Source organism: Macrobrachium nipponense, chromosome 24 (genome assembly GCF_015104395.2).
Source record: "Macrobrachium nipponense isolate FS-2020 chromosome 24, ASM1510439v2, whole genome shotgun sequence".
Classification (NCBI taxonomy): domain Eukaryota; kingdom Metazoa; phylum Arthropoda; class Malacostraca; order Decapoda; family Palaemonidae; genus Macrobrachium; species Macrobrachium nipponense.
Genome location: NC_061091.1, coordinates 73179302 through 73195531, shown reverse-complemented (window position 1 = coordinate 73195531; position 16230 = coordinate 73179302). Strand labels below are relative to the sequence as shown.

Below are 16230 nucleotides of genomic sequence, written 5' to 3'. Positions count from 1 at the left end.
CACCAGTGGATAAGATTGTGACAATGCTGTTGTCCTTCCACCTGGCGACAAGGATGCCATCAGAAGAGACGTAGTCAAGTGTGCCCCTGGGTACCGAGTTCTCGTCAGTCCTTGACAGACTGCAGGGGTGGATAGCCAACTCTGTTGGTCCCTGGCATTGCCCACATAACAGCAACTATCTGTGACCTCAAGTACTCAACCAATGCTATACTTGTGAAGTACTGTTGGCATACACATTGGAGTTCTCTGGGTCCTTGAGGGTCTTGACCAAGGCAATAAAAACAACTTGTCAGTGACTGGCAACTTTTCTCCTCCTTCTTGCAACAGTGATGTGTGGTGGCTCTGAAACGTAGTGGCCCCCTGGTACATGAGAATGTCATGGATAAATCCATCCACACTGGAACGGCAGAATAGTGTGAAGCCCCACTTGTCCGGTTTCTTGGCTACATATTGACGAAGGTTACCCGCCATGGTGCCCTTGTAAGCAACCATAACCTCATCTATGGATTGCATAGGAGTCTCTGCAACATTCAAGAACTCCTTGGTAACCTTAGTGAAGAGGGAACGCACCTTCAAGAACCGGTCCTGTGATCCTGCTGCCTGGTCATTGTCACTGAAGTGGAGGTTTGACCGGATTGCCTTGAAACGGTTCCTGGACATATACTCAGCAACTTGAGGCACCCTCATCTTGGCAGACCAGTAGTCCACTATGCTGGGCAAAGGCACAAGTCCCATATACATGATGAGACCCAGGAAAACCATGAACTCGGATTCGGAGAGGTTGAAGTTACTGACCACATCCCTCTGCTTCGAGTATAGGTTACTCTGAGAGACAATGTGGGACCTCAAGTCAGGCGTAAAAAACTGTGTGAAGTATTCAGAGGCCGGCCTCAGAAAGTCAGGACGGGGGTGAACATACTCCTGCCGGGGCTGGTTAGTGATGTCTTCCTTCTTCCACTGTTGAACCCGAGGTCTCTTAGTGGAAGGCTGGACCGCATCACCATCCTCTGGCATCTGTTGAGGAACAGCAACACAGACCTTGCGACCTGAAATAAAAAAAAGTATGATTAAACCCTGGAACACTGAACCCGTTTCCCTGTTACACGGCCACTGAACGTGGGTAGTTTATACCCGATTTTGGAAAATTAAAGAAAAATAGTAAATATGCAAATTTATTAATCCTATCCCTTACACACTAAATATAACCCTATTACCTAGTAATGAAACTATTAAATTAGAATACTTACTTTCAGAAACTTGAATTAAAAAGCAAAAAGAAAGGAATGTAAAAAAGTGAAAAAATTTGAATGTTTTTGCAAAAAAATTAAGCAAAAAAAAACCCTCCCCAAAAAATCGCTCAGATGCTCCCACACGCTTCCAAGGATGTCAGGCTCTCATCCCAGGGGGTCATCAAGGCACGGGGGATGCGGGAACTGTAGGGAAGAGAGTAGGAAAAACACCCTTTTTTTAGTGCACCAGAAATGACAAATTGTGGAATATAATGTGTTTATTATATTTCTTTTTATACTTTATCACACATTATCACTCAAAATCTTAGTTTTATATATATTACCTACCTCAGCCTTATATGCAATCACAGCAGTAGGGGAAGTAGTGGCTCGGGCAAACAGGTTGGCGGCAGCTGTGACACCTGAAACGTGTCTTTTTGTCTGCCTTGGAGTCACACTTCGTGCAACGGACCATAGGGTTTCCTCATCTCGGCTGCCGATGGTCCAGCACCTGCAGCTGTGCCAGAGCGGAGGTTGAGGGAGCACACCTGTCTTATGGCCAGCTTCACCTGGCGATGCTGAGAAGGGTTATTCATCCGTTCCTGCGCTGAGGGCTTGATTAGTTGCAGGGCCAGTCCATGCATGAATTTTCTTCGGTGCAATTCCTTGCGTTGTAGCGTTGGATTATTTGCCTTGTATATAATCCAGGAGTTAATGATACTTGCATTGACCATCCCAAAGAAAACACACAATGGCCACCTATTTGTTTTTCTGCTGCAATTATATGTTGCACACATTTGATCGAACGTGTCGACCCCTCCTTTTGTCTCATTATAATATTCAATTATGTTAGGCTTTCCGGTGACATCATTCACTACTTGCTGTGTGTGCATACTTGAAAGGAGGAGCACATTCTTCTTTGTTGTTTGTGTGTTTGGCACGTATGATACGAGTGTCAGATCATCTGTGAAGAGGAATGCTGAACTCCCGGGTCTGCGGTCCTTCTTTTCCCTCATGACAGGTGGGATTTCTGGCTTGTTGGCCCTGACTGTGCCCACCAATGTCAGCCCATTAGTCAGGAGGTCCTGTATGAGGGGCACAGACGTGAACCAGTTATCTGTTGTCACATTCCTGTTCGTGTTCTGGTAGCGGCTGGTTAAATCTTTGGTGAACATGTGGCCCAGCGTCAGCCCATGCCTTGTTGTTGTACCTGCTTTTCCTAGGTAGGGAATAGCTTTTAACAGGTACTTACTTTGGACATCGTTCACCATAACGATTTTTATCCCATACTTTGCTGGCTTATTAGGGATGTACATTCTAAAAGGGCACTTTCCCCTAAAAGCAAGCAACTGTTCATCAACTGTGAGGTTCTCGTGAGGTGTGTAATTATCCTCACAGTTTGCCATGAACATGTCCCACATTTCCCTGACCGGAGCGAATTTGTCTGTGGCCCGCCTCTGCTCACGTGTGCCCATGTCGTCAAATCTGAGGCAGTATAGCAGAAAATTGAATCTGACCTCAGACATTGCTGCCTTGTAAAACAAAGCCCCTACCTCAGAGCACCACAATTCCCTAGTATTTAGGTGGTTATCTTTGCGGTAGCCACTAAATATTAGAACACCTAGAAGGGCACGTATCTCTGCAGCTGTTGTGTGCTGTACAGTTGCTGTCTTCCTCTTGTATTTTGTGGCAACATCATCAATTTTCTTGTTAGTAAAGTCCACAATAAGATCAACAATTGCAGTGGACATAAACAGGTCAAAACACTCCTCAGGTGTGGTGTATTGAGAAGCTGCTTGTGTGGGACCTGGCCTACTTGACACCACAATATTGCCAGCTGGTGTCCTTCTTGCGGCAGCCACCTGTGGCCTTGTGTGCCACGTATAACCAGAGTTACTTTTCACAGTTGCCGAGTTAAAAGTAACTAGCAACTCCCCATCGTCTGCACGTCGTCGCCGTTGTCCTCGGGGAGCAGCAGCAGGAGCAGTAGCAGGGGTTGGAGCAGGGACAGCAGCAGGAAGGGTTGCAGCAGGAGAAGCAGGAGTAGTAGCAGGGGTTCCAGCAGGAGCAGTAGCAGGGATTGCAGCAGGGGCAGCAGTAGATGAATGTGGATCAGATCACCATGGTCAAGTGGAACAGAGTAGCCACTAGGGCCAGGAGTAGAGGTGGCAAGGCCAGTAGAGGGAGTGCGATGTTATCAGGTGAGATGGTGGAGGGAGGTGCCTAGGCCTCTTCCTCTTCTGACCAGCCGCCTTTGTTCTATGCGGCGGCGTGGGAGGTCTTCTTCTGAGTCACTGTCAGAACTTTCTATCATTTCCTGATGACTAGGCACATATTCTTTATCAAGGTCACTATCATACAGTACCTCTGCTTCAATACAGTCAATTTCACTCTCATTGTCTGAGGCATCAAGCAATTCTAAAATTTGAAAATCACTAAGGTTTCGTCCTTGTCTTGCCATTGTGTCACACTGAACTTTGGAAATCCTGAAAAAGCATTTACAGCCTGAAAAGAAAGACAATTATTAGTACACCAACACTTATAGCTTCCATTTGTAACTATTAACACTGAACCCGGGTACACATTACCCAGTTTTTTCTATATACTCTTATCACTGAACGTGGGTAAACGGTACCCGAACACGTCTGTAGCGCAAAATCCAGGCAGAGGATTGGAGCGACGCGACTTCCCCCTATAAACCCATAGGGTAGACTGAAGCTATACTGAGTCCCAGCGCGCTGGCTTGTGGGGAAGAGGAGGGAACACGAATGACGTCACCTACTCTGGGTAATCTATACCCACGTTCAGTGTTCCAGGGCTAATTAGTAAAACAGTAAATGAATCTTGAGTGTGTATGTGTATGTACATGTGGGCAGTGAGTATGTTTGTATGTGTATGTATTAGGGCTTGTGCCTTGTATGATAAGGCGCCCTATGAGGTAATGTTAGACTTGCGATAATCTATACGCTAAGTCGGTTGGTATTGCACTTCCATCTTCAATGGAGTGTCTGGGGTTTTGTAGATCACTTACGAAGTCGGTATTATCTTTACGACGATGTGTTAAACTCATGGTTCGGTGAGGTTCTTGTAGAAAACACTAAGTATAAAAAATAGATATATTCTTGAAGTTTTACATGCTGAAGATCAGATATGATTGTACAAGTCTTCTATGACGATAGCTTGATCGCTTCTGCCAATGATGATGGCTAATCCTATTCCTCTACATGATAAAGCTTAGGTAAAGAGGTACAGGTCTTCTAATGACGATCACTAACTCTGTTCTGCCTGTCTACCATCTCTGTTACAAGTTATGAAGGAACAGACAGTAGTTCGAACATATGAACATACAATCCAAATGACACAGTTTCATACGAACACACAATCAAAATGAGACACGCTACAGATCACGTAGGCGGTAGTTGTCTCAAGCAGGGAGCTTGGACTAATGTTTATAAACATTGAATGACTACAGGTGACGGCATGTTATCTTAGCCTACTTTTATTGTATACGTCATCTTTAGCGTCTCTAGTCTGATCACATTCCTGCAAGCAATCTGGTTGACCTCTTTAGTTTTAGACTTTTATATATATGGACTAACATTCCATATTTTTATTATGTAAACACTTACATCAGCTCGGTCAGCTACCAAAACCAACTACTGAATATTACTCAAACTTGACTTGCACTTAACTTATAGGAGTGTGATACAGACACTATGCGAATATATATATATATAAGTAAATAAAAATTCATGGTGTACATGAATTGATTCAAGTAATAAAATATAAAACAATGATATTGGTAAATAATAGTGATCACGTGATAGATAATGATACAGTTTTTCACTTCATCTCTTTAAGATACTTATGCTACAGAAAATACTAATGTACTCTGATAATTGCATAGAATGAAGATTAACATGATAAAAATCATATTTTAACTGATAAAATATTTCATATATGAATTGATAAAATTATTAATGTTTATGCTGATTGATTCGTGGATTTTTATGCTAACTGTTATATATCTGATTCATTAATTCATATACTAACTCATAAATAACTGCAGATAATGGTAAGATATAAGGTAACAGATTGATTATAGGCTACCTGATTTGTTTATACATATGTATATGGATTCATATAATTATGATTAATATATGTGCACTTTAAATAGATTCCTATTGCGTACACGCAAAGATATATTTAGATTCTGTTATTTATGATCATTTAATATAAGAGATTCCTATTGCGTACACGCAAAAGATATATTTCGACTCTGTTATTTATGATCAATTATATATAGGATACATGATACTTTATATATATAGGATACATGACCGAGGTTATACTACTTCACTTTTAACTAGCGTTCGAACAACTTTTCGTCCATTACACAGTTCCAGACAACCACCTATAGCCAATGAAACGGCCTTTTTCAATGGTTAAAACAAGGGGAAAATTTGCCTGGGCGGGTCCAACGCTCATACTTATTCTCTGCATCCTAAGCTACACGATTACGTTCGCGATGAATAAAAAAACATCCCCAGCACGAGTCCTTCGCCAGCAAAGTAGAGTTGAATATCCTTCGGGTCGTAATTGTCGGAAGTATGTCCCATTCGTAGTCGATTCCGACAGCCGCCAGAGCATTCCGCATTAAAACGAGATTAACGACGAGATACGGTGTCGGTCGAAGAAGTCCATGAAATTCCTTTCACATTGTAGGCGGTTGTTACTTGACTGTAGTCATCCGCAGCGACGAACGATTTTTTGAAGTTGCTATGTGAAACTCTCGTACTGCAGGATACTGTAACCGGTTTCCATTATCAGCCTGCAAGTGAAATTATACTTGTTACAAGGGCAAAGTAAATTCAGACGACATCCAAATACAGGGGAGGGGAGAGAGCCATTTAGACCAGACTTAACCCACATGAATTCGCTGATATTTTGGAATTCAGAAGAGTCCGCTGTACAAACTTTTTATCCATGGCATTAACAATCAGTGAACCTATCCAGGTCTATGATGACTCGTAAAAATATCCATAATTATAAAAAATAAATAGATATCAATACGAATCTCAAAGAAAATTCGATATTACTGGTAGTAAGTTACTAGACAAAGAAGTGGAAAATGGAGCTATTTGTAAGATTGCCAGGCAGCATAAGAGTCAAAGAGAATATTAATCATGATTCTATGTGCCCTAACAAAAGTTTCATATTCAATTTTCTCGTGCGCATCCTCGAGGTTAATTTTTTTAAAAACTTTATTAATAGGTAGGAGATGCAACAAAAAAAAAACCCACTATGTAACTAATTTCTAAATAAACTTTGGGTTTTCCAAGAAAATGTGACATTTTCCCATGAATGTTTTACTTGAATTGTAATAGGCTAATGTTGCAAGTAAATATTTCATATATACATATCTTGATACTTCTAAATGTCTATGAGGTTCAGAAAAAAAAATTAATTCATTTTGTTGTTATAGAAATTCTATTTGCTTATATTGTTCATTAATTTTAAAATGATTACAAGTCCTTAACTAATTGCATTACACACACGGATAAGAATATGTTATGTGGCCTGTCATGTGACCTATGAACCACATGTGAAGTTCATGAACTAAGCATTCCTTTCTCCAGTCAATCTGCTTTTGCAAGCACAGACGACACACAGATGAAGCCTGTGTAAGCAGATTATTGAGGTTAAAAGGAACAAATGCTGATACGGCAATGATGACGTCGTCACTTGGCAGGAGATTGCTCTCAGCCAGCTAAGAGTTACGTTACTTGCTGTAAGAGATACGACTTTAGTATTTTTTTCAATGATATTTATTTTAGTGTTTTAATTCTCCACCCGCATGAGAAGAATGTCTGAAAAAAAAAAAACAGTACCAAAATTGAACAATATATTAGTTTCATGTTGGAAAACTGCATGATTATGGTAAATTAAATATTCCTTATTCAAACTATATGAAAAAAAGGTTTCATACAAAATTCTATATATATTATTAGCCCTGTATAAGATTCATATAGGATTATTTTCATAGATAACATTTTCACTTCTAGACTTCCATGACTTTAAAATCTCTTTTATTTTATTTTATTCATTTTATTTATTATTTTATTTATTTATTTATTTATTTAATTTTTTTTTTTTTTTCATTGACTACGAATATAAATCACCGGGACAGACAATATGTCAGTAGGTTTTGATATGTGTTTGAACTTTTAGCTTATTTGTCATTACTAAAGCGTTAAGTTAGAGTTCAAATCTTTACGCATATATATTTGGATATTTAATTATCTATGGTTACGTTTTGCTTATTGGATTTTATCGTGATCCTTTTTTTATTATAATTTGTAACCCTTCCGACTTCTTACGGAGTGTATTATATTGACTCCACTTGTATCCATATTTATCTTATTCTTTTTTTTATATTTATTTATTTATTTATATATTTTTTATATATATTTGATAAATTAATAGTTGGCTTGAATATGTTGGAAAACAAGGTGTTTCTAGCGGCGTACCGTATAAGGCTACTTGCGGCATCAATTCTATAGATACAAGATATAAATGATAAAGGTATTTAAACCGCGAGAACCGCTATAATCCAGTTCGGATCCAACATCACGAGTTGTAACTCGTAAGACATTGACACTTCCTATTTAATTATCCGTTATTCTACCAAACCGATTGACTCTGGGTGATAAAAATATATAACTGGTTTTGGTTTTCTAATGGAAAGGAATTCACACCACGTGTTATGGAGATTATTATTGATTTACACCACCCGAGTCAGATTATCATGTGTTGAATTCCATGTTTACTGATTTAGCACTCATAAATATTCGTAACGCACTCAATTGCGGTGTTTGTTTTTAGTGCTATTAATTCTATATAACGTGTCAAGGACTATTAACACTAAGAAGTGTTTATTCCCTCTGTCAGACTCGTAATTCTGTTAATAATTCTAAGTATATTCTTTCAAGGATTGATTTGGCACAGGATAGGCCCTTAAACTGACAGGTGTCTTAGTGTATCCCTTGTTTTCATGACACGTGTTACAATTAGTTATGTGCTTTTTATATCTGTAAGCATTGTAGGCCAGTAAAATAGTGATTTGGCTTTCTGTGACATAGTAGGAAACCCTGGATGACGGAATGCAACCAGTTTATGACGATTGGTATGAAAGAGATTATTACTAATACCTGGTCGTTAGTCATCTGCTGTGTTCTTCGGGTTTTCCTCGTCACAGACCTACATATAATATTACATTGATTACATTATTCTGATACACATACTTTAAATATACTTTTGCTTTAGGGTTTCTGCTCGAAGTGTTTTTATTGTTTTTTGCCTAGCCACTGACCCTGTTTTCCATTTCGAAGTGTTTATTGTTTTGGTGTTTATTGCTGCTGACTCTGTTTCCGTTCGAAGTGTTTATTGTTTGGGTTATGTCTGTTGACTCTTGCTTTGTTCAGTTTGTAACAGTTCTGCGCTCCAACCCAGATATTCAATGCTCGCGATCTCTTAGGTTAAGGAATTTTCTTGTTTAGATACGGTTTTAACAATAGGTACGGATGTTTCTATATCTTTTAGTCTAATTAATGGTTCTTTGCAGTATGGTGCGGGATTGCGGGATAATGCGTCAGCTATGATAATTGCTTCCCAGGTAGATATCTTATCTTGGCTCCAAAGACCTGAATGATCATTTGTCACCGAGTTCCTTTGGACTGTGATTAAAGCCTTTGAAAAACTCGGTAAAGGACTCATGTTCAGTAAGGACTTTATCAGGATAGCCATAGATTATGAACTTAAGATGTACTAGTGAGTTAAAGATACCTAGCCCTTCCTTGCCTAGTAGCATATTTACTTTCAGAGGGCTTTAGTTTACGTGAATAAAAAGCTATAGGGAAGAACTGTTTATCATATTACTGAAGTAATATCCCTCTTACCCCTTGGTCTGAGGCGTCTGTTGCAATAAAAAAAATTCCTTATTTAAATCAGGGATTTTTTAAGTTAGGTGAACTGCATTATTCGCTTTTAAGATATCGAACGCCTGTTGATGCTTTTCAGACCATAATAAATCTACGCTCTTCTTCGTAAGATCTGTTAAAGGATCTGTACTGATTGAAGAGTTTAAATATCTTTACATACGATTGTAATACCCACTACAGCGCAAAAGTGCTGTATCCCCCTTTTACGTTAATAAGTACCGGAAAGTTATGAATAGCCGGCACCTTACCATGGACTATTTTAAGACCTTGACCAGACACATAAAACCTAGATAAACATGTTCGGTTTTAAAAAACTCACATTTAGATATTTTACTCTGAGATTATTTGTCTTTGTCTCTGTAGCACTAGCTCTACTTTATGTGAATGTACTTCTAAGGTATTAGAAAAGATTACAAGATCATCCATATAGGCATGTAGGTTATCCCCTAAAAGTCTCCAAACAATATATTGTAATTGGGGCGCAACGTAAGCCGGAGGCATACGTAAAAAATTGATAATGTCCCCTGAGTGTGCTGAAAACGGTGTATGAGGTACAATCACTTAGGTATTGGTATCTGGAAAAAGCATTTAAGTAAGTCCAAGTTGGTGAAAAAAATTTATTCTAACCTAACAGAGATAAGATGTCGTCGGTACATCGCACTGGAAACTATCGGAAGTCGTTTCCTTGTTTAAGCGACAGAATCTACGCAGATACGCCAAGTCCGATCTTTTATGGCATGACATTTGAGGGAAAAATTATATGGGCTTATTTGATTTCCTAATGGCTCCTATTACTAACATTTTTCAACTTCGTCATTTATCTCTATTTTGAAATTTCATTGAGAGTCTACACGAAGGTACGTATATAGCTTTATGTTTGTCCTTAGACCGTATTTTGTGTTAAATTACATCCGTTTTTTCCAGAGATCACTCGCCAGTGGAGAAACTTCCTGGTATTCAGGTAAAAGATAAAAAAAATTTCTGCTGAATCACCTCTGCTTGAATGACTTTACGGATATTACTTTAGATAGATTATCAGAGAAATTCATCCACGACCGGTTGGGCGTGATTAAAAATTAGCAACAATAAAAAATGCGATATTTATAACTTCCGTATCCACGATATGTATACTTTTAGGGCTTTGTTCGCGGAAATCGTTATATTTCAGAGTGTCGGGAAGGATTAAAATTTCATTTCCCAGCAAAGTCTTTTTACACGCACTAAGACATTCGAGGGTGCATGCTTCTCGAGATTTTGCGTGCAAAGTGCGACTGCGGTTGTGGGAGAATTCTGTTGGGTCATTTGAACAATGTTACGATTTATGAGACAAATGTATAGTTCCTTTATATAAGTTATTATTTGATTAACTGTCTCATTTTTGTTCAAACGGATTTTAATATGTTTGAAGGTTTATAGGATTTCCCTTTGATAAACACACCTTATTTTGCAGGATGTAAGATAATTTTGTATACCCCTAGATGGATCTTACAATTACACTAGATACAGATCAATGTTTTTTATAACTATAGAGGTATCTGTAAGCGCTCGCTTATCCGGACTTCTCATTAGGGAAGTTCGAACAACAGACGGTGAGTCCGTAAATACAGGATAATACGTGTACTAATGAAATAAATCAAGATATTCTAATTTTACGGCGCGTAAGCCATCGGGCTTAATCCACCACACTTATATAACTTATGTAATTAAAAAAAAAACCGAAAACAAAATGCTCTGATTACTTTATATGGTCGTGGATGCATAGGGAAATTCCTTTTTAATTTTAAAAAGGTATTTGGGATGTATGATCCAACATCGCTTTTTCCCCACTCTGCTAGAGTCGCTTATTGTGTGGAATTTGCTTTGCTTTGAACACTTCGGCAGTTTTTTGACTGACCTTGACCGCGTTGACTAGGTGACACAGTCACCGAGTTTGCTTGTTTGATTCTGAACGGGCTACTGTTTCTATTTCTTTTGTAATAATTGGGATCCTTCTCTTTATTACCATCGGCAACGATGTGTGTTTTTAGCATTATGTTGCTGGTTACGTATAAAGCAATGAATGACGAACTATTAGGAACTGAGACGATTACTAATAAGACCAAGTTATCACTACTGCATACAATACTAACTGTTTGTACTTCATTCTTTGCTAAAATTTTGAAATAGTGAGGGATCCTGGTCAGCGCATTTAGCCTGATGAAAGTTTTTTACGACATGTTATTCCTTGCAATCCAGCCATATTTTTTAAAGTTAAGTTGAGTCATTGAGGTTCGATATTTTATATAACTAAAAAAACTCAAGGCTAAAACTGCGATCGGGACTTGCAAAGGAGCATTTATTGTCATGACCCGAAATAGTGTTACCTCTAATTTATATAGATTTGTACGGGTGTTCCACTTGTTTTTTGTGTGTTTTTCTAATCACTACGGTGCTTACGACCCTATCCATGCATCTGTATAAATACAGACGTCCACTGCGTAAACGCATATTCACTGTTTAATATGATTTGTTACGTAAGGGATTAATAATCACCCAAAACCAAAATGATAAAATTAACATCAGTATATGATTATGATATTTCAGTAGAACTTCTGGAAACAGACACTCAAAGATAAAAAAAACTCGCAGTAGCGAAATCTCAATGATGTAGATAATTTCTGTAAAAAAGTAAGATTAAGAATGTCTCGTAACTTCAGCCACAGGAATAACGAATTTCGACCTGCAAAGGAAACACTCAAAGTTACTCCAAATGAATAAAAAATTGTACTTAGCTTGCTTTTGTGGGAAGTCACGGTGTTCCGATAACGACACACGGCCTTGGTCCTCCTTCTCTATTTAGCGGATGACCTCGTTGGCTTCAGTTTCTCCCGTGTCGCGTTGTTTTCGATGATTCGAGCCCTTGAAAGATCCGATGCTGCAGACGCCCCCCCCTGCGTTCGGTTTTTGGGGTTTCTTGCAGTGCGGAAACGCTCATTAACGATGTTTTCTTAAATGATTCTAATGAGAGACGAAGCTTGCGTTGTCGTAGGAAAAAGACACGTCGGTTTTGTTTCTTGAAGTTATTCACTAAACAATGATACTAAGTTGCTTGAAGAATCTGTTGCTTTCGTCGTCGTTGAAGAGTTCTTATTGTTTTCTGAAGTCGCTCACTGAACGATGATACTATGTTGCTTGAAGAACTCTGCCTGCTTCCGTCGTCGTTGACTTCTTATGATACATGATTTATTATTCTGGTTTTTTCTTCGTAGGACGTTGTAGAGTTCTTCTGGTACGCTGGCCACCAATATTAGGGCTTGTGCCTTGTATGATAAGGCGCCCTATGAGGTAATGTTAGACTTGCGATAATCTATACGCTAAGTCGGTTGGTATTGCACTTCATCTCAATGGAGTGTCTGGGGTTTTGTAGATCACTTACGAAGTCGGTATTATCTTTACGACGATGTGTTAAACCCTCATGGTTCGGTGAGGTTCTTGTAGAAAACCACTAAGTATAAAAAATAGATATATTCTTGAAGTTTTACATGCTGAAGATCAGATATGATTGTACAAGTCTTCTATGACGATAGCTTGATCGCTTCTGCCAATGATGATGGCTAATCCTATTCCTCTACATGATAAAGCTTAGGTAAAGAGGTACAGGTCTTCTAATGACGATCACTAACTCTGTTCTGCCTGTCTACCATCTCTGTTACAAGTTATGAAGGAACAGACAGTAGTTCGAACATATGAACATACAATCCAAATGACATAGTTTCATACGAACACACAATCAAAATGAGACACGCTACAGATCACGTAGGCGGTAGTTGTCTCAAGCAGGGAGCTTGGACTAATGTTTATAAACAATTGAATGACTACAGGTGACGGCATGTTATCTTAGCCTACTTTTATTGTATACGTCATCTTTAGCGTCTCTAGTCTGATCACATTCCTGCAAGCAATCTGGTTGACCTCTTTAGTTTTAGACTTTTATATATATGGACTAACATTCCATATTTTTATTATGTAAACACTTACATATGTATGTGTGGGCAGTATGTTTGAATGTGTGTATGTGTGGGCAGTGAGGGTATGTGTGCATGTATGTGTGAGCAGTGAGCGTACATGTGTATATGTGGGCAGTGAGTGTAGCAAATGTACACATTTTCATACACAAAACATCAATATAAAAATGGCATGACTTTTAAAAAACGCACGGCAATAACTGGCTTTATAATATGCGTCATACTAACCTGGCTCAGATCTCGAGGTAGAAGACGTATCCTCGTCGAGGCTGAGTTCCTCAAGGTCACTGTCGTCCTCGAGTGATGCCACGTCCATGTCACTGCCTGCAGCATCATCAGGGGCTATCCAAGAACGTTGACTATTATCTTCATGCTCCAATGCAGCATTCCTTCGCCCATAAAACATCGAACTTTTAATCTGCAAAAAAAAAAATTAAAATTCATGTAATAATTCTCTCTCTCTCTCTCTCTCTCTCTCTGCACAATAGTCCAACAACTGCAAGCTAAATCAAAATGCATGCAACTGAGCCTAACATCACTATAATTACTAGAAATGACACTACTCAACACTTTTGTAAACAATCTCTCTTTTGTCTCAATCTCTCTCTCTCTCTCTCTCTCTCTCTCTCTCTCTCTCTCTCTCTCTCTCTCTCTCTGTGCACATAAGCCTAACAACTGCAAACTAAATCAAAATGCATGCAAATGAACCTAACATTACTATAATTACTAGAAATGACACTAACAGCACTCACTTTTGTAAACAGACAATCAATAACACACAATAACAAATTGTGGGTGATTCCGTATCTTAACGGATTTTTTTAACCGTTACGGTCCATAACGGTTAAAAAAATCCAAAAAATCCAAAGTGTCCCAGAATGGATTAGCGTACTCCACCTAAACTCATATGGGCCACTTGGACTGTAAAGGGTTAATAGTTAGTATAATTTTATTGCAACTAATTATCCCCCACCCAAAATAAAATGTTTGTGAGGGTTTAACCTTCCTCCACAGTAGCCTTGGGGCACTTAGTAAGAATAAAAATGAATGGCATCAGGTAATTTTTACCTCAAAACCTTACATATACCAGGGTTAATGAACTATTTATTAAGCTGTGATGCTAGATTATCATTAAATAATTCAACTCGACCTACAAGTCAAGACTCAACTTTCATAGGGCACCTGCAGTTGTACCAAAAACTTCACCTCTTACCTCAGCTTCCTCTCTAGTTGCTGGTCCTTGTCCACCCAAAACTCTATCTTGCAGTGATATGTGGCCTACATAAGTATATCTTGTCAAAGGAGTAAACCATGGATCTTCAGCACCAAAGTTAACCTGTAAGGCAGGAATTGAATAAGTAAATGATACACTGGTAATTAGTATGATAGACTATTTCTGGGCTCAGTTCGTGTCGCTGCGCGAAATATCCTTTAATCCATTATTTCTAAGGTAAATGTACTAACACATACCAGAGAATAAATAAAATAAAGAAAAGGTCAGTACTACTGACTCGCTCACAACACTTTCAAGAGGGTGTCGGTATGAACACTATGGCGAGTGAGACCACTACCACGAACCACTTGCCAATAGAAATCTCCCACTACAAAACCCCCACTAGAGGGGAGCCGACCCACAGAGTGGGCAGCAACTACTACTACTCCATCCCATGCTGCCGACTGCTGCGCCTCTGGTGGCCATCCTTTTCAGTTAGCGCACCGCGTATACACGTGCCCTTTTTTGCTCTGTGTTTTTTGTGCCCCTATCTTGGATTTATTAGTCATGGAGCGTACAGCCATCGCAGCAGCTAAGTTAAGTAATCAGTTGTTATTGCTATTTGGTTTTTTCCGCCCTTGAGTCAGTATTTGCCGTTTTTTAGGTATAAATACGGGCTCTAGGTCGGAAGCATGGCAGCATGGTTCTGCCTCGTGGCGGGTTCGTTCTTGGTCTTCCATACCCAGAACCTTCCCTTATTTCCTTACGCTCTATTATTAGTTATCTATTTTATGTTAGGGGTTCAGCCTACTGGGTTTATGTCATGCATGCATGTCTTCTTCACCTTGCGTAGGCATCTTCCATCCAGACCCTAGCCACAGCTCTTAGTATCGGCCCGGCTAGCTTTGAGTGGTAGACTTTCTTTCGAGTTAGTCGTACACTCCTGGATTGTTTTCTCCTACTGATTTATTTTCTTTCTTTATGTTAAGTGATTTTGATTATTTATGTTTTAGGTTAGCCTACGGCGTCTGGCATTTCACGTAGCCTAGGTTATGTATTATTGGTATCCACCACTATTGCTTCCGCTCTTCAGTTCGGTTGCTTCTCTATAGCATCTCTCTGATTAGTTGGTTGCTTTATCCTAGGCTGTATTGTGTCATTGTATTACATGTTACCGCTCCGTGGTCACTACGTGATCACGGAGCAGCCAGGCGCCTGTCCAGTCACCTTTCCCTCCTCCCGCTCTTCCATAGGGCCGGGGGGGAGGGTTGGTCTGTCCACGCTCGCTTCCACATACCCGTGCCTGCCTCCCTGCTCTCCCTAGGCGGAGGGAGTAGGGGGGGCTGGACAGACCCAGACTGGACTCGACCGCTCTCTGGCTTCACGGCACGCTCTTTGGATGACTAAGGGGGGGGGACTGGCCTTCCCCCCCTCCGTCGTTACTGCCGTCGCTCCGTTGCTAGCTCGAGTCTGTTTCGCCCTCTCGCCCTTTCCCAGCTTACTGGTGCTCTTTAATCTACCGGAGCTCCGGCATCCACGTGGAAAGGTGCTAGTTCACCCTGACGGGCGGAACTGCAGGCGTACAGTTGGTCTTTATTACTAACACCCCGTCGCGCTGATTTCGCGACACGAACACCGCCGCGCACCGGATTTATTCGGTACGTTTCTATGGCTTTAGGTTTAAGTATTAGTATTTAATTTAAACTATACAGTGGGGCCTCGTTATCCACGGGGGATAGGGCCCAGAACCCCCCCGTGATAAGTAAATACCTGTGTTATCCTGA

General features: G+C 39.8%; 1 protein-coding gene across 1 annotated transcript; it reads right to left on the bottom strand.

Moving 5' to 3' along the window:
- Positions 1-1158: 1158 nt before the first annotated feature.
- LOC135205784 (uncharacterized) lies at positions 1159-14616 on the bottom strand. The gene is made up of 4 exons (XM_064236923.1): positions 14447-14616; positions 13462-13651; positions 1578-3734; positions 1159-1433 (listed from the first exon to the last, which is right to left on the bottom strand). Exons 2-3 carry the CDS (start codon positions 13637-13639, stop codon positions 3427-3429), a joined length of 486 nt encoding a protein of 161 aa, XP_064092993.1. The 5' UTR covers positions 13640-13651; positions 14447-14616; the 3' UTR covers positions 1159-1433; positions 1578-3426.
- Between the last annotated feature and the right edge of the window lie 1614 nt (positions 14617-16230).

Coding starts and splice junctions, on each gene's coding strand:
- LOC135205784 (XM_064236923.1), bottom strand. CDS start 13,639: ATGTTTTATGGGCGAAGGAATGCTGCATTGGAGCATGAAGATAATAGT. Junction 3,735..13,461: donor TACCTCGAGATCTGAGCCAG/GTTAGTATGACG, acceptor CTTTCTTTTCAG/GCTGTAAATGCTTTTTCAGG.